Below are 24,294 nucleotides of genomic sequence, written 5' to 3' on the forward strand. Positions count from 1 at the left end.
ATGAATTAAAAAGAACCTGACAGCTTTTAGAATATAGTTAGTAGTATTATTATTAGAAGCATTATAATAATTATTAGCAGTAGTACTACTATAGTTAAATATAAAAAAAAAAAAAAAAAAAAAAAAAGCATTATGGAGGCACAAACACTTAGCAACCGTAGTCGCATGCTTCAGAAACAAGTCAGAAAAATTTTTTAAGCATAAAATATGACGTTAAAGTACGCAGAGGCTATAAGCAGCACACAATATTGACTTAATTTACAAAGCCTGTTTAGGCAGCCGTTGAACCCAGCCTCCTCAGGGTCTCAACTAAATTGCCATTGTTTGAATCTGTCAAGTAATTAATTACCAGCCTACCACAAGGAGATGTCTATTCCTGCAGAGCCTGGAGGAAGAATAAATTCATTTAGAAACTCAAGATTAAGCTGCATACAAGTTTTTTTTTTCCACTTTTTTTTTTTTTTCTTTAAATAATAGGGGCTTACAGGTTATCATTCTCACAAAGCAGCTGTAGAAGTACAAGGAGAAGCCATTTCCCTTTGCCCTCATCCTTCCAGACAGGCCTCTGCATCACTTTAAGTGGTCACTGAGAGGACCACGCTCCTGCCTGCCTCAAGGGTACCATCCTACCAGGTGATTTGATCAACCAACATTACCATCACAGGAGCACTAAGCTGCCAGTTCAGCGAAGCAAACTGCTCCTACTCCTCTGTGACCTACTTTTGAAGATTTTGAAATGCTAAATCAAAAAGCCTCTGCTTTTGCTCACCGCTGCAATTGCCCCACAGAAACAAGAGATGCAAATGAAACAATTAGTAACCTCTTCTTTCACTACATATATGCACAAAATGACTATGCCATAGGAAAACATAACTTTCCGTGTTAACTTTGCATTAATAAGACACTCTATTTCTTGTAAATGATGACTGATCTACATTTTCTACAATAACAAAACCCAGTCCTACTTCAGCCCACACTTCACTGTGCGCTGTGTTCCTTACCTCAGCACATCCTTCAAAGCTGATTTCCCTCAGCTTTAGATTAAGGCAAACCTTGCTTGATGTGGCAAGATTATATATTTCCTCTGTTGGCCTGGCAGCACTTAGAAGCGTGACTTCTGGTTTACACAGATCAAGCCTAAGACTTTACTTGCAGGTTAAATATCAAAATACTGGAATGCAAGGATATAATAGGAGGATAAGAACAGACAAAGAAAGAGCTGGGAGTCCTATGTGGACAAAAGCATCATTAAATAAATCTGTTATTGCATCCAGTTGTGTGATGCACTTAATGTGCTGGCAGGGCACACGGGTTGTTTGTGAAGGGAAGCTTTCACAGCTGGCTGATGCAAAACACGACCTGTATTTCTTCCCCCTTTTTGAAGAGAGTTTTTATTTCCTTGTCTGCTTTTGTCCTCCACCCTTTTTGAAGGTAACATTCTGAGATCTGTTAATCCCCTTTCTCTGAAACCTTCTGTACCCAGATATCCACATATTATGTCTTCCACTTACAGCATGAATAATAAAAGGCATCTTTCCCATCTCCTTCCAACCCTGCTATATCTTCTCTCTCTCCCCGCCTCCAAGTAATCTCCCGACCTTCACAGTTTCTCAGAGTTTTGTCTATCCTGTTCTGCCTGTGTCACGTTATCCCACAACCCAGGGACTTTCCCCATCACACTCTACAGCCCTGTGTCTCTCTTTCACATACTGCCTTTGATTTGCAGATCACCTTCCACACCAGTGATCCCGGAGACAGTGATTTTCAACAAGGCCCACCTGATTTCAATGCCTTTGAAAGCAGTGGCTGTCTTTGCTGTGAGCAATCATACTGCTACCTGCAAACGCTGTAAAGAAGCAGATGATACTCTAGCTGAGGGCATGCTGTGATTTCTGTCTCACTAAAAGTACTGGAAGGTGTGAACTTCAGGAGTATGCGACACAGAAAAAAACCCCCAGAATCTAGAACCACAGAATCATCTTGGTTGGAAAAGACCTTGAAGATCACCCAGTCCAACCATTAACCTAACATTGACAGTTCTCAACTACACCAGTAAAACAAATTGAAAAATCTAGTGAAAAAGCAAGAAAACCCATCTCTAATTATGCGGCTAAGAAAAAACAACCTCCATGCAACATACTACCAAGATAAACACATCAAAGAACACATCTGAAAGCCCGTCCTCTGCCACTCAACTTGTCTTTCAAACATCACCCTTTCTGCTGCACGTGCAAACTATGATAAATGAGTTCCTAGTGTCTTATATGAAGCAGCATTTTTTTTTTTATCTGAGCCATCCATGCTAATTGTTTCCAAAGTTGCAAGTGATGGTAAGCTTTTTGGGGCAGTGAAATGTAATATTGATAGCGATGAACTCCAAAGGATGTTATAAAAAAAAGAGTCAGTGGGGAAAAATGTGGCAGATTAGCTTCACTGTAAATAAAGGCAAGGTAATACATTTAGGGAAAAGCAGTCTAAACTGGTCTTAAGAGGTTGAGGAACTCAGAACTGTCAGTTGCAGCTCAGCAAGAGCTCTTGGAGGTGCAGCTGACTGTCTATGAAATCTCCAAGTCAATGAGTGGCAGCAGACAAAAATGTCAGTGAAATGTTGGACATCATCAGGTACTGAGAACAAGACCAACAGTGTCCTATGAAGCTACTGAAATAAAACTTTGAGCGACCACACCTTGAGTACTGCACGCAGTTCTGTTTGGCCCTTGCACCTCAGGGGGGGGAGTGAAGTTTAAAAAAGGCAGAGAGGAAGGGCAACCAAGGAGATCATCAGGAGATCAACGAGAAAGATCAAGGAGACAATCAGGGAGACAGATCCGTTGGTGAGTGAGGAGACAGTAAAAATTCCGGGACTCTTGAGGCTGCAGAAGTGAAGGCCCAGGGTGAATGCAGTACAGATTTACAGAACTGCAGAGGTAGTGAACAGGGCGATACTGCAGATGCTGCAATGCTGCAACTACGGGACATGCAGCAAAACTATTAGCATGACAGCTTGGAACAGGTAAAAGAAAGCTCGTCTTCATGCAGCCGTTAGCTAGCAAACTTCTGGAACTTGCTGCCACAGGGGGTTGCAAAGGCAGAGTATCCGAAAGTCCAAAAAGGGATTAAACAAATTAATCGATTCAAAAATGGGTCAAAAAAGAATCGGATGTAACACCCCTTGTGCTACAGTTCTGGTTTCTGGGAGGCTACAAGGGGAACTGCAAAAATATATTCAGGCTTGCGTAGTTACCCTAAACAGCATCTCCCAGTGCCACTGCTGAGGGCAAGATACTGGGCTAGGCAGCCCAGGGCTCTAATGCACTAGAGCATTTCTTACACTTTTATCATGCTCCACTTGCTGAATAAATGATAAACGATAGATGACTACTAGCTGGAACATATCCAAGAATATGGGCTACTGGAAAAATTATTAAAAGAAAACACCAATTTGTACTAAATTTTCTGGAGCAGTGTAGTCAAATTTTTTTTTTTTGGCAAACAGTTTTTTGATATAAAACCTCAGCGGTTCTCCTGCTGGACATGAATTCATCTCATCTCCTATTATCCTAAACCAAGGAGAAGAAAGACGTTATACCAGCTCCTCGGGTTACTAGTTCATAGGTCAGCTGCTTACATCACACAAGTGGAATACCACTAGAAAATAAATGAAAACCAAGTTACAGCTGTGGGAAAATTCTTCTAAGAGGAAGGTGTCGTGGCATCTGCAGTAAATCCAGACAAACAAGCCTTTTTGTTGTTCCCTCAAAGTTCTGGATCCTCACACCAAACTCTTTCTAAAAGAGCCTGTTTCTGACTCATCCTCATGTAGGTCTGGTTTAATACACACGATAGTTGAAATAAGTGGAGACAATGTTGGTAAACTGGAAAGATAAAGAAATTAACGTAAGGTACATGAAAAATTTTGGTTCTTACTCAGGTAGCAACAGAGCAGAGTCTTACGGAAGGAAGGGCCAGAACTCCATTCCTGATAGCAAATGCACTCGTGCATAACTTATTCAATGCTGGACACTCATGAAACCACACAGTCTTTTTTTTTTTAAATAGTGCATGGAAAGCAGTAGAGGTAGCTGAAATCACAGGGTTATTAAGTGTAGTTTATGCTCTTTTCAAATACTTTTTCTAATAATTTTTCAAATTTTTGTATTTGGAAAAGTATTGTTAAGCTCAACCAAATGTTGATAAAGCACTTCAGCAGCTTTCCAGATAAAAAGCCTCCAACACAGAGTATTTGCTTCTGTTTTCAAAAAACCTTAGTAAAGCTAGTTTCAAGAGAAAATTCAGAAAGGACAGACTGACTGGGTGGCATTCTGTGGAAAGTACCCCTCAAAACCACCTAGAAGGAAAGCTCGCTCTTCTCTCGGTCTCACTCTTATTTTGACCATCATTTCTTGCTGGCAGAGTGTACACAGACAAGGTCATACAGCAAGAAAACCAACTACGAACAGAAACCCCACGGGACAGGTTATATGAACAGTTCGGAGGTCTTCTGCAGAACGAAGCAAAACCCAGTGTCAGAAGAGGCAGGGCAGTTCCTACTTACTCTACTAAATCGAAGAGCTTCTTGGGTTCAGCTGGGGGTGGGTAGATGATCTCGTCTATGCTTTTCCGGATGCAGTTTGCATAGGCGGTGGAGATGTGGATGAAGGCCTCAAGGTTCTGCATCTGCCGGGCCAGCTCTAGGAGCCGCTGCGTGCCCATTGTGTTCAGTTGGAGGGCGTGTCTAAAGAGGGCAGGAGACAAAGAAAATGCATTTCACAGGGAAGAATATATCAAAGCTGAGCATCATCCAAACCCCAAAGATGGAAAAGTCAAGAGAAGGGCCCACAGCAGAGTGGAAAGCTTCAATAAAACGCAAGGGCTAAATCAGCTTTCAGAGAAATGCTTTGGATTTGCTATTCTGGCCACAGAATCTCTCTCAAAAATTTTTGACTCAATTCAAAGGATCACTAACATCTCGTCATCTGATATATCTGCCACCCCCTCCTGGAACAAATATTTCAACACACATGACCACCGAGGCATTATGGTTCCGATGGGTACCCATTCAACTTTCTCCTTAGGGGATCACTGCTAAACCAGGTAAACACACGGTTTTAGTAAGCAGCTAACGGTCCTTGGGCCCAGAAAAACCAGACTCATACTGAAAGAATACACAATCAGAGGTAACAGCTTAATTTCCCAAGGAATGGGGAAGAGAATTGATAAGCGCAAGAGAAAAGAAGTCCTGGTTATCAAGGTTGACCTTGAAGCACCCAGCACATAGCTATAAATTGTAAATCCTAGAGACTATCTGCAGCGGATCTCGGTGAACAGACGTTCAACTTTGTTGCACGCTTTGTACTGGGAGAAAGACACTTCCCTGCACAGATGGGAAAAGGCTAAGGAATACGCAATCTGTTCAGCCCAGGAGTAGAAGCTTTCAACAACACGTACAAGATTATGCGTAATGCTATCAAGTACAGTGTACACTAAAGAAATTAATTACACTAGCTCTGAAGCGAAATTGTAAATAGTCCAGATGAATGAAAATAGAAGCTAAGAATATGATTAATGTTTGGATCACAATGTCTAAAGCCAGAGATTTTTTTTTTTTTTTCATGCTTCCATTAAAGAATAGCATTTTCTATAGATTTTTATTTCCTCCTACCCTTCTAGCAGGATGAATACTTCTAGTGCAGCTTCCCTTCATATGAATGTTACTCTTTGACGTACATTTCTATTAGACCGTATCCCTTCTGAGAGGGGGTGAACAGAATTGTGCTCGGAATATGGGCCCAGCATGGATTTCTGCTGAGATGTTCAGAGTTCCTTTAGCCTTCCAGGGGAATATCATCCAACACTGGTGATTTGTTACTCTTTATTTTTTCTATTTATATGAAAACTATATTTACTAATATTTTAAGATAACACTGTTTTCTCAGATTTCTCCCTCCAGAATTCCATCTTGAGAATTCCCTAAATGTACTGCATGTTGATGCCAGTAATTAATTTAGTTTCTCTTTTGATGCTTTTCCAGTATCTTGATAGCACCTCCCTTATCTATCGACTCGACATACTCTGTGGTAGGCTTTTGGGTTTCTGCCTTGTTTAAAGACTATTTTTATTATGTCGTTAGCAAATTGCTCTTCAAAACTTTTATTTGAAGTATCGTGCTTTCACATTTAACGTGCTAGAACTTTGACCCATGTGATAAATTTTATTACTCAGACAGGAGTAATTTGATTTTAACAACCTCTTGTATTTTGCTGTTTAACCATACTGGATTTTCCTTGTTCTGGTAGAAAGACTGACACATCACATGCAATCAGCATTTAAATAGTTTCTACAAGCGGATGACAATTTTAACTTAAGTTCTGTCTAGCTACCCTCCTTATTAAAAACGTGGTTTCCCTTCGATGTTACATGCCACTCTGATGTATTTTTATAGCATGTTCATTCGTGTATCGATTTAAGAACATTTTTGGCTATTAATGAAGTACTTTGCTACTTATATCTCGAGCAGGTTCTACACCTGGCTCCTCAAGATTAAATCAAGAGCTGCTTCATTTCTGGTGGGTCCTCCAGTTGTTGCAAAAAGCAGTTATTTATGGTGGACTCTGGCTATCTAGGATATTTAGGCTATATATAAGCAAATGAAGAATGATACTAATAATTGTGTTTTCTACTCTCACAGCTTTAGCGTTTTAAAAAACTGAAGATCTGGCAATCCAGATCATCCACCTCAGTTTGCTGACCTTTATAAATTGCATAAAAGCACTTAGACATCTCATCTTGGTTTAGTGGCTTATTTCTGCTGTTCTTTCTTAATGGAAAGCCTGCCTGGACAGGCACTCTCAAGGGAGCTCCTTCAGAAACAGCATTTATCGTAAACAATTAATTACACCGAGTGTTGGGTATTTTAGAGTTTGCGATAGGCTGTTTTCTTAAACAACGTCTCATTTCCCTCTTCAGTTACTCAGTGACAAAGAAAGGCCATTAACACTAGCTTTAGAGATAGACACAACATAGTTCCACTTCAAGCTGTCTCCAGCTAGTTCTGCCAAAACATCTCCCTCTTGACCTAAACCACACTTTTCTCTATCCCATTTTTAGGTCATACTTAACTCCCTTGCAATATTACAACCCAAGCTTGCAGTACTTCCTTCTGTTCCCATGGAAATCTGCCAAGATACTTCACTTTTGACGTGCATATGCACATGACATTTTTCAGAGCGTTTACACCGCACATTCAGTGCGGAACCACATGTAGCATGAAAACGTAATCGGAGAGTTATTACCGCAGCTATACGGGAGGTGAACTAAACGGCGTGTTATATGGGCTATCGTGCATTCTGAATCATGCTTAGCAAATACAGAAAGCAGGACATACTTCAGGGGTTCATCAAAGCGAACCGTTGCTGCACAGTGGAAGACAATATTGACCCGGGTCAGAAGCTCCTCTTCATCTTCAGCACTGATGGCCAGCTTGGGTTGGCAGAGTTCAGCATTAATAGGCTTAATCTTCTCATGGAAATTAGGGCAATCTTCTCGGACCCTGTCAAAGACCTTGAAGCACAAACAGAGAGAGATCAGGTAGAGAATTAGGCCTCTGAGATCACTTTGATTAGCAGCCAGTCTGATTACATCAAACAATGAAACTGGCACAAAAGAGAATGCCTTCTTTCAGAGGGAGGACACAAGTGAGATGATAAAATAGTTAATTCACTTGTTCCCTCCCATAGGAAAACCTCACAGGGGAAACAATAAAAATATAGGAGGCAATGCATTGCCCTGAAGAGATGAAAGAATCTTCTCTGCACCACTCATTCCCTGGGACAGCCACTGAAATCCCTGTGTCTCCACATCTGCAACCCCTTGTGATCTGACCTCAAAGGCTGCCTGTAGGACCATAACAGGAGCTAAAAAGGAGTAGGGCAGCGTATGGAGTGGGAAAGCCTGTGAAGCATTAGACTCGAGCCATTTTCTTGATGGTTTTACAAAGGACGTGACGAGAGGCTAGGAACAGGGCACATTCTGGCTCCTCTACTTCTTTTGCTGCTCCTTGCCTACTGTCACTCTTTGTTCATGTCAGACGAGTCCTGTGGGGAAATGCCTTTGGGATGGAAAGCTGGGGAATCTCAATAACCCATACTGCTAAAGCTGTTGACTGCCACCGCAATTTTGCGTGACTGGCCAAGCGTGCAACTAGTTGGCCTCTCAAGCTGTATTCCAGCCCTTTTTCTCCTGAGTATGGTCCACAGCTCTTTCCAGTACGTGTTTTCTGCCCAGCCTTCTGCAGAAGGACAGAATGTGCATCTGTCCACTAAAAAGATCCCTACACTTCCAAATACTGTTCTGTCTAAAGACTTGTCCAAAACCAGCATTTGGCTCCCTGCTTTGCTTAAGAGCCAAGACACCCGCTACCCTGAACAGCAAGACAACTGTGCCCAAACCTTCAGGAAGGAAAAGGGAACCAATGCTGTCATTGCCTGAAAGGTGCCTTCGTGAAAACAGCGGTTTCCTCAGTTCCCATTTTTACTCTGTGAGTAGCTCAGGGTCACAGATAACAGTACAGCAGGTCTGGGTGCAGTTCTGTTTGTACCATGAAGGCAGACAGCTACTGCAGGTTCCACCGGGAGATCTTTTATTTGGTAAATCTCACAGGCAAAGAAGGTGAAGCCTGAATTTCAAAACACTAGGTGAGTTTGCTGGAGTAGGATTTGAGAAAGTCATCTGAAGTTTTAGAAGCATCTGTCCTAAGGGCGTTGTATTGCTGGCCAGCATTATTGTATTTGAGCGACTTCAACTGAAATAATAGTAACAGTTAAATCCAAAAAGCTCCTTTTGTGTGTAGGGGGGGGCAGAGTGAAAACAAAAAGGGTAGAAATAATAAACAGAACAGAGAGGCTGTGGGATCTGAAGAGGTATAATCTAGATTTCAAAGGGTAACCACACTTCAAAGGTAAGTGGCCAACTGACAGGAATGACTAAGTACTGGGACAGATTGCCAGTGGATGCTGTGGGCCACCGTCTTTGGAGGCATTTAAGACCTGTCCGGGTAAGCATTGCCAGGAAAGGCATGGAATACCTGAACCTGCCTTGGGGCAGGAGGATGGGCCAGCTGGCTTCTCAGTAGCTCTGTGGTTTTCGGGTGTTTCCTCCACTCTTTAGCTTACTCACCAGTAACACCGAGTTAGTAAATCTCTAATATCACAGCCTCTTGTTTTCCTAGAGATTGTTCTGCCATTGATTTGCCCAGAGCTTATGTAAGAGTGGATATTTTGTGACATAAATTAAATATGCTAAAATAAAAAGACATGAAACATTTGATACTTAACAGCAGTATCTTCTAGTTTCACTATGGGATTACCAGATTTCTGCTTATCTGACAATCAAATCTAGATAAACCTCAATGTTATTAGGGATAAAGAAGAGATAAGAAAATCATTAGCCTTCACCATGCAGCACACTCTGTACTTGACTCCATGTTTTCTTTAATACACAGCTGCACATCCTTCATAACCCTGAAACTTTAGCAAGTTACAGAAGTTAGTACGATAATATAATTTCATTTCTCTCAGTTGCACCTAACTACGCGCATATTTCAGCAACAGTAGTCTAGGCCAGAGAACAGATTTCTAGACAGATAGCTGATTGTGGACAAAGATGCTGGTGAGAGCCAGCTGGACTGTGGAACTCTATTCCCAATGACTCATTTTCAGAACTGAGTATTAGCAGCATTAATGTCCGTAAAAAGCTTGTCTTCTAACAAGAGGATGCTAGATTGGCAGTCCAAATAGGCATGGTGTCATGAGAGATCACACACAAGCAAATCCCGATGAGATGCAAAATGGAAAGGTTTCCCAGAGAACCCATGTAAGACCAAAGCTATGTCGTAAGAGTTTTAGGAACAATTCTGCATTTGTTCTATTGCAAAGAGAGTGAAAAACTCCACCCTGTGAGAGTTATTTTAGACTTGTTTTACTTTGGCGTAAATAATGCAGAGAAAGAATGAATCAGCTCTTTCTCCATTTCACTCTTGGTATATAAAAGGAAGAGTAGTATTTCTGCAGTGCCAGCCTTGCACAATTTTAGATGGTTTTATTCTGCCTACATGCCGTCTCCTCCTGATGTTCCCACTGTAGATAATGTCCCCTTTGGTTTCTGTGCCTACTGCTAGGTAGTGCCTACTACCACACGCCACTCAACAGCTGTAGTTTTTTCACCCCCTCCAATGATTCACTGCATTGCTCTGAAGGATGAAGGCAATTTCCAAACGCAAGCTCACAAATCAGCATACTTCTTTGGAAACCTTCTGGATCACAAGAACATTCAGTTCATCTCCACTATTAAATCAGATAACAGGAGCAGCTGTTTAATCAAGTCTTCTGCCTCTTTTATGGCATCTGAAGATTTCAGACGTGTCAGTGCTTTACAGGAAAGTGCAAGAAGATTTAAAGACAAAACAAATGCAGCTTATTCTATACTGCTTCGTATAGCTCAAGGAGTGCTTAACAAAAATCGTGGAATCACAGGATGGTTTGGGTTGGAAGGGACCTTGAAGATCATCTAGTTCCAACCCCCTGCTGAAGGGGTGACAACCTTCCACTAGCCCAGGTTGCCCAAAGCCCCGTCCAACCTGGCCTTGAGCCCTTCCAGGGAGGGGGCAGCCACAGCTGCTCTGGGCAACCTGTGCCAGGGCCTCACCACACTCACAGGGGAGAATGTCTTCCTTTTATCTAATCTAAATCTTCCCTCTTTCAGTTTAAAACTGTTACCCCTTGTCCTATCCCTACACTCCCTGATCAAGAATCCCTCCCCAGCTTTCCTGTAGCCTCTTTAAGTGCTAGAAGATCACTCTAAGGTCTCCCCAGAGCCTTCTCTTCTCCAGGCTGAACAACCCCAATTCTCTCAGCCTGTCCTCATAAGGGAGGGGCTACAGTCCCCTGATCATCTTCGTGGCCTCCTCTGGGCCTGCTCAAGCAGGTCCATGTGTTTCTTATGTTGAGGGCCACAGAGCTGAACCACCAGACTGCCATGACTTCTCAAATATGACAGATGGTGGCTTAACCACTTCAGGTTCCCTCAGGACCTGTGGATGCGTCTCATCGGGTCCATGGACTTGTGCACCTTTAGGTTCCTTAGATGGTCTTGAACCTGATCTTCTCCTCCAGCGGGCGTTTTTTCATTCTCCCAGTCCCTGCCTTTGGCTTCTGTGACGGGCAGTGTGGCTGGAGTACTTGCCAATGAAGACTGAGGCAAAAAAGTTATTGAGTACCTCAGCCTTCTCCATATCCTGCATACTCAGGTCTCCTGTTTCCTTCTGGAGATGGCCCACATTTTCTCATCTTCCTTTTATCACTGACACACCTATAGAAGCTTTTTTTGTTGCCCTTGGTGTCCCTGGACAGATTAAGTTCTATTAGGGCTTTGACCTTCCTAACCTGATCCCTAGTTGCCCAGACAATTTCTCTATATTCCTCCCAGGCTGTCTGTCCTTGCTTCCACCCTCTGCAGGCTTCCTTTTTGTGTTTGATCTTGTCCAGGAGCAACTTGTCCACCCATGCAGCCTCCTGGTGTTTTTACCTGACTTACTCTTTGGTGGGGTGCATCACTCCTGAGCCTGCAGGAGGTCATCCTTGAATATTAACCAGCTTCCCTCCAGTACTTTATCCCATGCTACCCTGCCAAGCAGATCCCTGAGGAGCCCAAAGTCAGCTCACCTGAAGTCCACAACAGTGAGTTTGCTGCGCATCATACTCGCTGCTCTAAGGATCTTGAACTCTACCATTTCATGCTCACTGCAGCCAAGGCTGCCCTTGAGCTTCACACTCCCCACAAGCCCCTCGTTGGTGAGGATAAGATCCAGGATAGCACCTGTCCTCGTTGGCTCCTCTGTCACTTGGAGAAGGAAGTTGTCATCAATGTATTCCAGGAACCTCCTGGATTGCTTATGCACTGCACTGTTGCCCCTCCAATGAATATTGTGGTGTTTGAAGCCCCCCATGAGGAGCAGGGCTTGTGAATGTGATGCTGCTCCTATCTCTCTATAGAGGGCTTCATCTGATTGGTTTTCCTGCTCAGGTGGCCTGTAGCAGACCCCCACTATAACATTTTCCATCCCTGCCCTCACTTTAATCCTAACCCATAAGCTCTCAGTCAGCTCCTCATCCATCCCCAGGCAGGGGGCCACGCACTCCAGCTGGTCACTGACACAGAGGGTGGTGACCCCTGCTCCTCATCTCCCCTGTCTGTCCCTCCTAGAGCCTGTATGCTTCCATTCCAACACTCCAGTCACAGGAGCCATCCCACCACCTCTCCTTGATGCCAATAAGATCGTAGCCCTGCAGGCACGTGCGCATCTCCAGCTCCTCTTATTTATTCCTATGCTACGTGCATTTGCATAAAGGCATTTAAGTTGGGTCCCCAGTGAAGCTGACTTACTGGCTGGAATTCCTTTGTGCTGCTCTTCAGGTACTCTGCTATTGACCTGTGATCCCTCTCCAGGCTCTGGGCATCTATTTGTGGCGCTGGCATCAAGCTGGTCAGAGTGGGATAGATTGAGGTTCCTCACCCCCAGCAACTTTATAGTTTAAAGCCCTCTTCACCAGCTTGGCAAGCCTGTGACCAAAGATGCTCCTCCCCTTCTCTGACAGATGGACCTCATCAGCCCCCAGCAGACCAGGTTTCTCAAAGCAAGTGTCCTGTGGTCTAAGTAGCTGAATCCCTGCTGTGGCACCAGTTCTGTAACCAACTGTTGATTTGCCAGACTCAGCTGGCCCTTTCAAACCCCTTGCCTTTGCCCAGGAGGACTGATGAAAAAATTACCTGCACCCACGAGTCCCTTACCACCACTCCCAGGGCTCTGCAATCCCTCCTGATACTCTTCAGACTGTTCCTGGGTGTATCACCGGTGCCCACGTGAAACAACAGCAGCAGATAATAGTCAGTAAACTCTATGAAGCTCGGCAGTCTCTTGGTGACAATCCCGATATGAGCCCCGAATATGGAGCACACCTCTGTAGAGTGCATCAGGTTGGCAGACGGTGCCTCCACACCTCTCAGAAGAGAGTCACTCACTGCTGTCACCCCTCGCTTTTTCCTAGTTGTGCTGGCTGTTACACAGGGAGCAGACCGGGCTGCCCCACTCAGCTCCAGCGTCTCTCCTGATGGGGTGGGTCTTTCCTCTTCAGTCTGCAGAGTGGTGAAGAGGTTCTGCAAAGGCACCTCAGGCTTCGGGGGAAGTTTCTTCTTCCTGCAGGTCCTTGCCATGGCACCTTCCATTCTTCTGCATTACTGACACCCCTCCCTTCCATGTGTGCCAGTGGGGGAGTTTTTGGCAGCGTGTCCGTGGGCTGCGTGTCCACTGCAGACTGCGCCTGGAGCCAGCTATCCAACTCCTCCTCAGCCTCCTTGATGCTCCACGGCCGTCTCACCGCCTCCTGCAGCTCAGCAGGAGTCCCCCTACCTGGGCACAGCTTTTGCAGGCAGGTCTGCTGCCCGTCCCTGCCCCAGGGGGAAGGGCTGAGCACGTCCTGCAGCCTGAGCACCTCTGTCTGGGTGGAGGCATCAGCCACCGCTGGGGCTGAAGGTGCAGACCCCCCATCCAGAGCTGCAGCCTTTGCTCCAGACGAGTGCCCACCATCCCGCCTTGGGAGTAGAGCAGGATGAGCGCCCTTGGCCTGTGCTGATGGCTACAGAATGGTGCCCCGTTCCTGGGTTAGGTGAACTTCAAGCTTCTCCACTCAGCTAGTGGAATGTTCCTCCTTCGAAGAGTCACCGTCCCGCGGGATCTGCCATGCCACCCCCGGATGAGGCGCCATGCCCTGTGTTCCCGCTCTGTTGGCATTGCTCCTGGTCCCTGGCACTCCCTGGGGCTGCCTGTTGTGGGAGTGGGGGGTGGCAGCCATTACTCCTAGCCCTGCCCACGCCCCATCAGCTGCTGCTTCTCTTGAGAGCCGCCAGCTCCCGGACGGTCTCCTCACCCCCTTGGGGTCCCCTGGCTCAGGAAACCCCTCCTTGCACACTTCAACCCCCCAGTCCTCTGAAGAACGTACCTGCACCGGAGCTGATCGCCTTGACAAATAGTTCCTAAATCTCTTACAACATAGCTTTGGTCTTACATGGGTTCTCTGAGAAACCTTTCCATTTTGTGACTCATCGGGGTTTGCTCCTGTGCAATCTCTCATGAAGGTGATGCTCAGTCTGCAGGTAAACAGTAATCGCATCTCTAAATTCTGATTAACTCACCCAGAGCATACATAATAAATCCCCAATAACTGCCTGAGGCCTAAGGATTGCTTCTTTTCTTTTTAGAAGCTGTCTGCCAATACAAAACGTATTCAGCGGTAGAAGTGGGCTGGCGTGCTGTACTGTTGGAACCCCATGAAAACACTGGCCAAGTCAGCAATGCTCCAGAAGTGATATATTAATTACCACAGAGTTATAGTGAAGAGAAAGGAAAGATATTTGATTTCAAGTTGATCAACCAGTATTAATTAAACTGAGAGAAATCACTGATAATGTATCCTGATTTCAGTGACTTTCTGAGCATTCCAATGCATTGCAGGGGCAACGCTGCTGCCTTGAGCAGAACAGAATAAAGGAAACAGCTGCTATTCTCATTTTAAACCTCAAAACAAGATGCACGTTTTGCATAGGCTGTGCTGCCCCTCAACAGAGGTGAGAATTGCACTCTGAAATTTGCTGATTTTTTTCTTATAATCAGAAAACCTCACTTCTAATCTAATCATTGTAGTTTCAATTTATATTGTCAAGCACTTATTAGAAAACAGGACTTCTAAAATTTCTCCCAACATTATATTTGAGCGTGTCTGATGGGCTTCTCTTTCCTTATTCCTGCCCACTTAAGATTTGACCTCCCTTCCCAAAGGACATCCGTGACTCTCTGTATTATCTGCTCCAGCTTTAAAGCATGTCATAGTTCAGAGAGATTTCTGCCCATCAATCTTTCAATCTAAAATTTTCCATACCACTAAGACACAAAAACCTCCACGAAACGGCAAATTGCACATCTATGGAACAGTGCCGCTGAAAAATAAAGGAACCACTGAACAATGTAAAATGCCAAAGGCTTCGCATCTTCCTCAGGAGACGTTTTCAGTGAAGCAAACACAAAATAATGACAAGTAGAGTGCCTAAGACATGGCCAACTTTAAAAATGAACTCGCAGGAGTTTGGTCTTACAACTGCCTTTCAGAGAAGCTGGGGTAGTCATTCCCTCTTTTGGACCTGTCAGTCCTCACCCTTAAAAATCAACTTACTGTAAGAGGCACCATGAATGATGGCACTTCACTGAGAAACACAGCAGGAGAGAAAACAGTTCTCCTGTTTGCTAAGTGACATTATCTAACACTCTTTCTTGTGCTCTCCCCTGATGTGAAGGATTCGTCTTCCAAAGTACCAAATAAACATGTCCCAGCCATGCAAGCTGTGGTGACAGTGAGCTACCGCTCTTCACCGTGTCATCAGCAGAGTCTGTGACTTGCTGTGGATCCTTTCTGCAACAAGTTGTCTCTTCACTGATAGAACTCATGGCTCTCCCTCCACCAGAGCAGGGCCAAACACTCTGGTGACTGACCCAGAAAGCATCTAAGTGTGGCCAACAAAGGTAACGTTTTTCTTCCTGTGGTACAAAACTAATGATCAATCGAGGCATCCAAATTACACTATTTTAACCAGATGTTGCTGACTTCTTTTTTTTTTTTTTTTTTTTTTTTTTTTTTTTGGTAAGACCAATAAAAAATGGTGCACAGTGGGGCCAGGTGTGTTTGATAGGTGCTGGAGTATTAGGCTTCTCAAGGAGGATTAGCAAAAGATGGTAACTTACATTGTGGGATGCACATTTCAAGGCATTACTATATGAGAAAAATTAAAATGGAGAAAAATCAGAGAATTCTCACAAAATGAATCTCATATACGAGGAACTACTGAGATGATTCAGGTTGAGAGAGTTCAATATATATATAAAAAGAAAAAAAAAGGGCAAAAAAGCTTCTGTCCTTTCAGATAAAGCAGTAGAACGGATTGCTTAGCATAATTCAGGAGTTGCTTCTGTACAGGAAATATAATTTATTCTAAGCAACACATAGACAAAGGGGTAAAACACTGTGGCAACAATTCCTTTAAAGAATGAGGTATTCATTGGGTGCGTGGAATAATTTTAAAAGCAAGGTGTTTGAAATCCCTCTTCTGAACAGCACAATGGTATATAAATGCCAGGGAACAGCCTATATTTAGATACACAGAGTAACACCGTGGCACATATATCCATCCCTCCGCGATTTCAGTGGCAGTATCGTAAGTGGATGAGTGGCCACCACAAACTTAAACCACTGAAGGTACCAAAATCATAAAAATAACTCTTCGAAAAGCCCACCTGATCTCTGCAATTTCATTCTGATGAAAGGGCTTGTTCCAGTTGTGTTTGCCACTGATAAAATCCTCCAATACAGTCTTGAAGGAAGGAAGGTACACAGCGACTTTTAGACTTGCCATTGTAGCAAAACTGAGAAATAATTGGGCAGCTTCTTGACATAAAGTAATTAGCCTGCCACTAATTTTTTTTTTTTTAGGCTGGTACATTTCCAGCAATAAGCATCAGGATTGCTCAGTCATCAAATGTGTGAAAAGGCAGCTCAGGCAGCATTAATAGGGATAGACCCTTTTTTTTTTTTTTTCCCCTGTGCACTCTCTGCCTCATTTCCTCTTCAGAAAGTTGCTTTTAAGTATGGTTCTTCTCAAGGCAAATAAAGCATAATTCATCTAATCAGTTAGAAAGCATGCGGCAGAGTGTTCCTCATTACAGGAAAACAAACGGCTTATGCTTCAATCTAGAGCTATTACTTTCCCCTGAGTAGAGCTAATGTAGTGGAAATACAGTACCCATGACCAACATGTAGTAAACAAAACAGCTGATTATTTAAAGATAAAAACTACAGAAACAAAGAGATGACAGACAGTAAATTTCAATATAGGTCAGCTAAGGCTAATATGTATAGCCAGCTACTTAGGATGTGGTTTTAAACAGCCAGTTTCCTTGAAAATCGGCTGCTGACAAAGCCTGCTGTTCTCTAGCAAGACTGCTTGGGTTACGTGTCAGTTAATCTGGAACAGTGAAAGGAGCTCTTTTCAGATCCAGGCGTTGTAGACAGGAGCATTAGGGACTTGACAGACGTGGAAAAGCTTTCTGTGGTCTCTAGTACCATCTTATAGGTGGGTGGACAAGTCACAGACAGAATACGGAGCTTTCTTACATTCATCACAGACGTCTCTCGTGCCCCTGCGTGGTACTCGGCTATCACTATCAGCTTTTGATGGTGTGCTTGACATTTCAAACAGGGGAACAATTTAAGTGCAGGGAAGGAGGATTGTAACACTTGGAGCTTTTCCTACAGGAAGCATTTAACATGTTTTCTTCCCATGCATTTTCCAGGACTGCTTTCCTTCTCATCCCTCCTTGACAGCTGTGCCCCAGTGTGCACGTAGGTGCAAGGGAAGCCATCTGCCAAAGGATGGCAGGAGAACTTGGCTATGTCCATCTTTCCTTCCTCAATTCCTGCCATGCAGAATTCACTGCCTGTTACTTAGAGAATCACTGTACGGACTCGGAAATGTTAGCAAATACAGAGTTATACAGACACGGGATCTGAATCTGCTTTTCCATACCTGTTGCCTTAACTACAGATCTTTGAAGTTTCACTGCCAGGCTTGCTTGGGCACCAGGGAACTTCAGGAGTGTTTGCTGAGTCCCCAGGGCTAACCAGCCAGGAGCAAAGGCTGTGCCAAACACAGATGTCAACTTCTTGGAGATATTTAAGTAAATGTCCAAGAAAGACTTTGAAAGTTAAAGAAATGACCAAAAATTATTTTCCCGTTTGAAAGTATGTAATGAAAATCAGGTTGATTTTTAGGAGTCTGTGGAGATTGGTATAGCAGCTAGACATGCGATCTCTAATGTATTCTCATTTATAATTACATTAAAACATGTTCTATATCACACGTGCAGAACTCTGAGGTTCCAACCCTCTGAAAAGATAAGTTTCATGTGTATAGTCACACAGATGGTGTGGAGTGGGGTTTTGGGGAGGTGAGGGGACCACACATGGGCAGCGGCTGCAAAGCGTGTTTTCAGATAGGACTCCCTTTCACTTGGAGCCTTGGTAGGGAGAGACAGGCCAGACAGAGCTACACACCTGGCTGACCAGGTATGTCTGGCTCTTTAGATCACAGAGCAAGAAAGAAGACACAGGGCAGCCCTGCAAATGAGTGAGGTGCAGTCCTGGCAGCAGCAGAGTCACTCTCGGCTGTGAAGCTTCACAGGACTGAATGACATGAGAAAGAGGTGGCCATCAGAGATGAAACACAGCACGATGGCATCTTCTGCCGGCTGCAAAACAGCTGACTCAGCACAACACAACCAGCATCAGCTCTGCTTAGCAGTCCTTGCTTATACAAACGATCATACCCTCTGACAGCTGGAACAGGTTGAGCCCCACGCAAGTCTTGGGGTCTGCCTGGTGGTATCTGTATGTCAGACCATGCAGTGACTCACAATGTCACTTTTCAGTGAAAACAGAGCTCTGATGAAAAGTCACTGAGAGATCCCCATGATTAGAGACCTTCAGGCATCCTTATCTCAGCCAGACCTTAGGGTACTTCTGCTACAATGCTGTTCCCAAAGAGGATAACCAGGCACGCAGCTGAGGCAGCTAGCACATAACATGTACACATACACAGTGCTGGTACACAATTTAAAATTTTGTTTCAAGGACAGCTGCATGGATGAATCTGGGCCCTATGGCTCCTGAAAGTACATCTGGGAGAGTCTCGAGATATTCTGCTCTGAATTTGTGCCCCTCGAAAGAGCTCTTCCAGAGGAATGACTGCAGCAGTTGTGGCAACCTAGGGTGGATGTTCTGCACTTCCTTACATGCTTCTTTGAGATCCCTGACCTCTTCCTGAGGAATAAAGGAGAGAATGCCATCACGAAGAGGATCACAGGTAATGTGGGCAAAGTTCACCTTGATGAAAAGTGGAAGGGAGGAAAAAATCCTTTGATGTCACACACAGTAGAAATTGAGCAAATAAAGGAAAATGCATCAGATACTTAAAGCTACTCAAATTTGAAAAAAAGATTTTTTTAAAATACTGTAATGAGGTGGCACTCAAACATAGAGAGTTGAAAATCTGGGAAATGAATACAGTAGAAGAATAAGCCGCTCTTCTAGCATGAACCATGCTAGAAGATAAAGATAAAGAAAATGAAGATAAAAAAATGTATGTGGAATAGCATAAGAAGGTCAAAGTCTTTGTATCAGACTTAATTACAGAAGAAGCAAACTGAGAGTCCACAATCTCTGTTATACAGATGTTCGGGGTAATGATCCCTTGAGGTTTAGGGTTGTTCAAATAGCTGAACCATGCTAGAAGATTCTGGGATGTGAGAAACAGGTAGTCAGCAAACACTAAGAACCTTGTGCTGAACCTCCACCACCCAAGAGAGACGATGAATTCTGTGGAAATATCTATACTCATAAATTAAATTCTGTCAGGGTATGCCCTGGGACTGGAACTCAATCATCTACACTGATGCCATGTTAGAAGGCTCTTAGCACAATTTTGGCCTGAACCAACTACCAGAAAGATGAACAAGTCCCTGGTCACAAGTGAGAAGTTAGCCTGGGACAGGGGCTTTTCCCAACAGAGATCCCACATGTGGTCAAGATGTTTTGGAACGTAAGAAAGTTTAATGGCACGAGTGCAAGCCATTTCATGCCAGCTGGTGGCTGAAATTCATCCTAAGAACGTTAGATTTATGGACCTTGTCAAACAGTAGAATTGTTTCAACGTGGAAGTTTTGCATTTACCTAGGACAATTTCTCATTTCGTCATTTTTCTTTTGTGTTCACTGTGTGCTGGTGTTACTCCTGTCAACCAAATCACACATAGAAGTAGCACTTCTGTCTGCAAATGTGCCATGGGGCCACCAGCTATTTGAACAAGCTGATCCAAAGAGCTCAAGCTTCATGGCCTTCAAGTTGCTGCCTGCAGAGCTACTTCCCACAACCCTAAACCTCAAGGGATCATTACCCCGAACATCTGTGTGACAGAGATTGTGGACTCTCAGTTTGCTTCTTCTGTAATTAAGTATGATACAAAGACTTTGACCTTCTTATGCTATTCCACATACATTTTTTTTTTAATCTTCATTATGACAACGTAATTTTTTGATTGGTGCTTGAAAGAAAAGCACTAAGCCTAGGTACCTCAGCCTGTCAAATATCTGCTTCCGTGCCTTGCTGTCACTTAACTATAATCATATTCTCTGAGTAAGGCTACATTCAGCACACACAGTAAGTAAATAAACTGGAAAATAAACTGGGAGATGATCAGAAGGTAATGCAGTTTATGAGACTAATTGGAAGAGCAGGACTATTACAAGAAGTGAAGGCACTTGTGAAAAACTGAATCCAGTGAAGAAGAAAACAGATGAGGTTGTAAGAAAACATCTAAGAAAGGATGACTTAACCATTATAAACTTATTTTCTGTAGTGTCTCTATTAAAAGCAAGCAAGCAAGTAGAGTTACGAGTAATCCTTGATTTCTATCCACAGAGCTTTCAGCTTAGGGAATTTAAAACTTCTTTAAGAAGATAGAACCATCTGTCCTAATAGTGTCCAGCTACTTACAATGTAGTGTGGCTGAGCAAGGACCACTCTTACCAGAGACCAGCTGTATGCCAGTTTATTATGGTCAGTTCTCAGAAGAATCCATGCAAACCCTTCAGAAATGGTTGCAGAAGCCCACATTCAAGCCTGACAGCTGGATTTACAGCTCAGACCTTCTCTCTGAATCCGGCCTATCTGCATGCTATACAAAATATAGACTGCTTTCTGGATTTGAGACCTCTTTGGACAGTGCTTCAATCAATTGGTTCTGCCCATAATAAATGTTGTTAAAATTCACCTCTTCCTGGCATGGATATGAAAAAAATATAAGCAATCCCACTGAACTATGTCAAATTATCCCAATGCAAGGAAAAGGCAAATTTGGCCCTTGAAGTCCATACCAGCCTTACCCACTAGCTCATGTCTCATCAAGCAGGAGGTGCAGTCTTGTTTCAGAATAAAGATACCTGTTGTTAGGAGGGCTATTTAACGTCAGCTTGTGATAGTAACACTTCTCCCAGGAGCAGATGTCACTCACTTCCCGGTACAAAGATCAGAGCGTTGCCACAGATGGCTCAGTTACACCATGCGAAAATTTTCTCCCTACCCTGTGGTTGCAGTTGTACCTGACTAGAACATTCTGACAGGGCTGACGGTAAGAGACAAGCCAGATGATGTTTCACGCACCCTCCAAGACTTTTCCTCTTTAAGGCAGTAAAAGACCAGAATGAATTTTGTTTTTGCAGAAAACCAGAACGTTTTGTTTGTTTGTTTGTTTGTTTTTAATGGTAGAGAAATCCAGATATTTCAGGAAACACAGACTCATTTTGAAGAGGATCAGGAAAGCCATATCACGTGTCCTTAAGCCAAGCTCAGGTTTTAGCTCACTCTGGCATCTCTCAGAGACTGTTGAAGGGCAATCAACCTTTACAAGCCCGACTTTACCATCTCCAGCACTCCTATTCATTGTTCCAGCTAAAGCTATAATGCTAAAACTTTCTGATCAGAGGACCTGTGACTCAAGACATCTTTCACACTGACATGCAGTCTTCACCTCACGAAATACCCTCAAAACTGTACATCTATTAATAGAAAAATTACTTATCTCTGCAAGTATATTTTTTCAGCTCATACTACTTCCAGTGGAGACCAAAGAGGAGAATTCACATAAGCTGAAATGGAATTCATGTTTTCTGCATGCCCTGCCCTTAGCTTCTAGATTGCACCTGTTAATTTTATGCTACCCAGTCCATACAGGGCGGAAAAGTGATCACTTGGGCTAATTACGTTTCGGGTGTAACAAATCACTTGCCCATGTGCCACCAGAATGAGCAATGTTTCCAACTAGGTTGAACAACAAAAAGTTCATACACAAAAGTCTCCCCATCTGTCTGAGTAGAGATTACCGTTAATGACCCTGTGTCCTTGGCCCTAGTCCTACGAGGTTATAAATTACTTTAATGCTTTAATCTACCGGTGGAAAAACCCTGGCTGAAGGAGTGCAAAAGAAACAAGCAGAACATACGTCAACCAACTGCTCGTACTGAAAGGCACCTCTCATCCCACATAGTGGTTTCACAAATAAGAAAAACACAGTGTTCCGCAAACATTGCATGAAGCTATACTTCCCAACTCTATATTTAACTGAGGAATGTACAACTCATTTCTACATTGAGTCTTCACCTGCTCTGCCACACTCATTAAAGGCAGCCCATCAATTTCCCAGATTCCCTATTCCAATGCTTAAAGATCTGCCCCAAACTACATAGACCACAAAGTTAGCATCTTTCGGGCGTACAGCTTTCTGTAGGCACTACTACAGAGTGATAAGGTGTAAGCAGGAGATCCTGGTGGAACACCAAGTCTCTTAACTGGGTAAGGCCCCTGCTGGCAATGAGGAAAGTGATTCAAACCAGTTCAAGGACAACAACAAGGCTGCATGAGCACAAAACCAGAGTGTGAAAAACGTGTTACTCTGGCGCTGTGGTATGCAGACTGTGCACAAAATAATAAACTGCTTGTTGGAAATAGGTAGAAGAGCCAAGGCTAAAATAAAATGATTTGTCTTAGTGAGTGTACATGGTAAACAATATGATGCCAGTGTGAACTGGATGCTGATAAGGGAGTTTTGGGGTGCAGAGTCTTCCAAAGTCACCTGTACCCGGGCAACCATATAAGTAATGCCATACAAAGTCAAGACTGCCTAAGTAACAGCACTGAAAAAGCCACCAAACTTGGGTATGGATGCCGCAGAAATGGGTCCAACTAGGAAAAAAAGTAACTGGGGACAGACTGTTTATTTGAGAAGAGTTTGGATGGAGAAAGAGAGGTGCAAGGGTGGTGAAAAGATGCATCCAGAAATAGAAAATGGGGAGACAAGACAGAAAATCGGGTACAGAATAAAGAAGGACTGTAGGAGTGTGGACACCTACAGATGGTGATGAAGCCGACCTTTGAATCCAAGTCCAGAACGATGCTGGAGGGACCCCTGTTTGACAACCTGCTGGAGCCTCCATCACGTCTTTGTCTGAAAGACTTGGTGTGCGAGAGTGAAAAAAGGAGGGAGAGACTTCTAGTGGGGAGACAGAACTGTGATTCAACAGTAGTTGGGTGTGATTCATACGACTTAAGAATGATAATAAGTAGCTTCAGAGCCGTGTATGCTTTAAGATTAATTATAGTTTAATTGATTTATTAGTCTCTCAGTAGCGTATTGCTTACTTTAAAAACCTCAGTTTCTTAATTCAGTTATGCCTCAAGGCTGCAACCTGAAGGGGAGAGCCAGACTCATAAAACAACATACGGCTGCCACCTTTGGCTCACCAGCCTGAAAGACCAGTTCTGTGCATGAATCAACAGGGGCAGCCTTCACCCCACCTCCAGATGGATGCTCAGACTCCCACCCAACCAGTCTGTCTTCATCCTCCCACCAAATGACACTTATAATTCACAGGCTCCAAAGCATTTAGAATGAGAAAACACTGATCTTTGTGTTCTCTGATTTTCTGTGCTCAGCTCACACCGCTTCTGTTTCTTATATTTGAATAGGAAAATGGCAAGCCCACTGTTTTATTATGATCTTAAAGAGTTTCTGGAATTGCTTCATGGTGCCATTGTTGTCAACCTCAGGGAACCATGACAGCATGAACAGATCTTCCCCACTGAACTTGTAACTGTGATGGAGGGACTCCCGTATTCTCTTCGTCCCCTGCCTTCCCCTGTGCTTTCCTTGTGCTGCACCTTTTTTCTGCAATATCACTTAATTTCCATCTCTTTGGGACCCCAAGTATCACATGCAATTTGTGATCCCCTGAGCAGTTCTATGGGGTGCCCAAGCAGGAAGGTGGAAGTACTGCTGTGCTATAGCTGCAGAAAATGATCTCTGGGATGGCTCATGACCTAACGGAAAACTTGTGTCTCGGATTTTCCAGTATTATGTGGGCTAATTGGCCAAGTGTCTCATGTATGGATTCCTCTAACTTCAGAGGTATGCTGTTTTCAAACTCATTTTTGCAGCAAAAGTGTTTAACCCACCAGGTTAGTCAGGCTCTGAGGAAAGAAAGAGGAATATCCTAGTCTGTATAATTTTCTTTACATTGAACATTTTATG

The 24,294-nt window shown here is 43.6% G+C and overlaps 1 protein-coding gene across 3 annotated transcripts in view; it reads right to left on the reverse strand.

The window, feature by feature from the left end:
- The window catches only part of FAR2 (fatty acyl-CoA reductase 2), a 151,304-nt gene that overhangs the window by 30,639 nt on the left and 96,371 nt on the right, over positions 1-24,294 (reverse strand). For all 3 annotated transcript variants that reach the window (XM_026867158.1, XM_026867167.1, XM_026867173.1), the window contains exons 3-4: positions 7,385-7,560; positions 4,556-4,735 (exon numbers count right to left, since the gene is read on the reverse strand). In XM_026867158.1, coding sequence (XP_026722959.1) covers positions 4,556-4,735; positions 7,385-7,560 — 356 coding nt within the window. The remainder of the gene's footprint in view (positions 1-4,555; positions 4,736-7,384; positions 7,561-24,294) is intronic.

The sequence above is a fragment of the Athene cunicularia genome (assembly GCF_003259725.1).
Source record: "Athene cunicularia isolate RWA chromosome 1 unlocalized genomic scaffold, athCun1 chr1_part2, whole genome shotgun sequence".
In the NCBI taxonomy this organism is placed as follows: domain Eukaryota; kingdom Metazoa; phylum Chordata; class Aves; order Strigiformes; family Strigidae; genus Athene; species Athene cunicularia.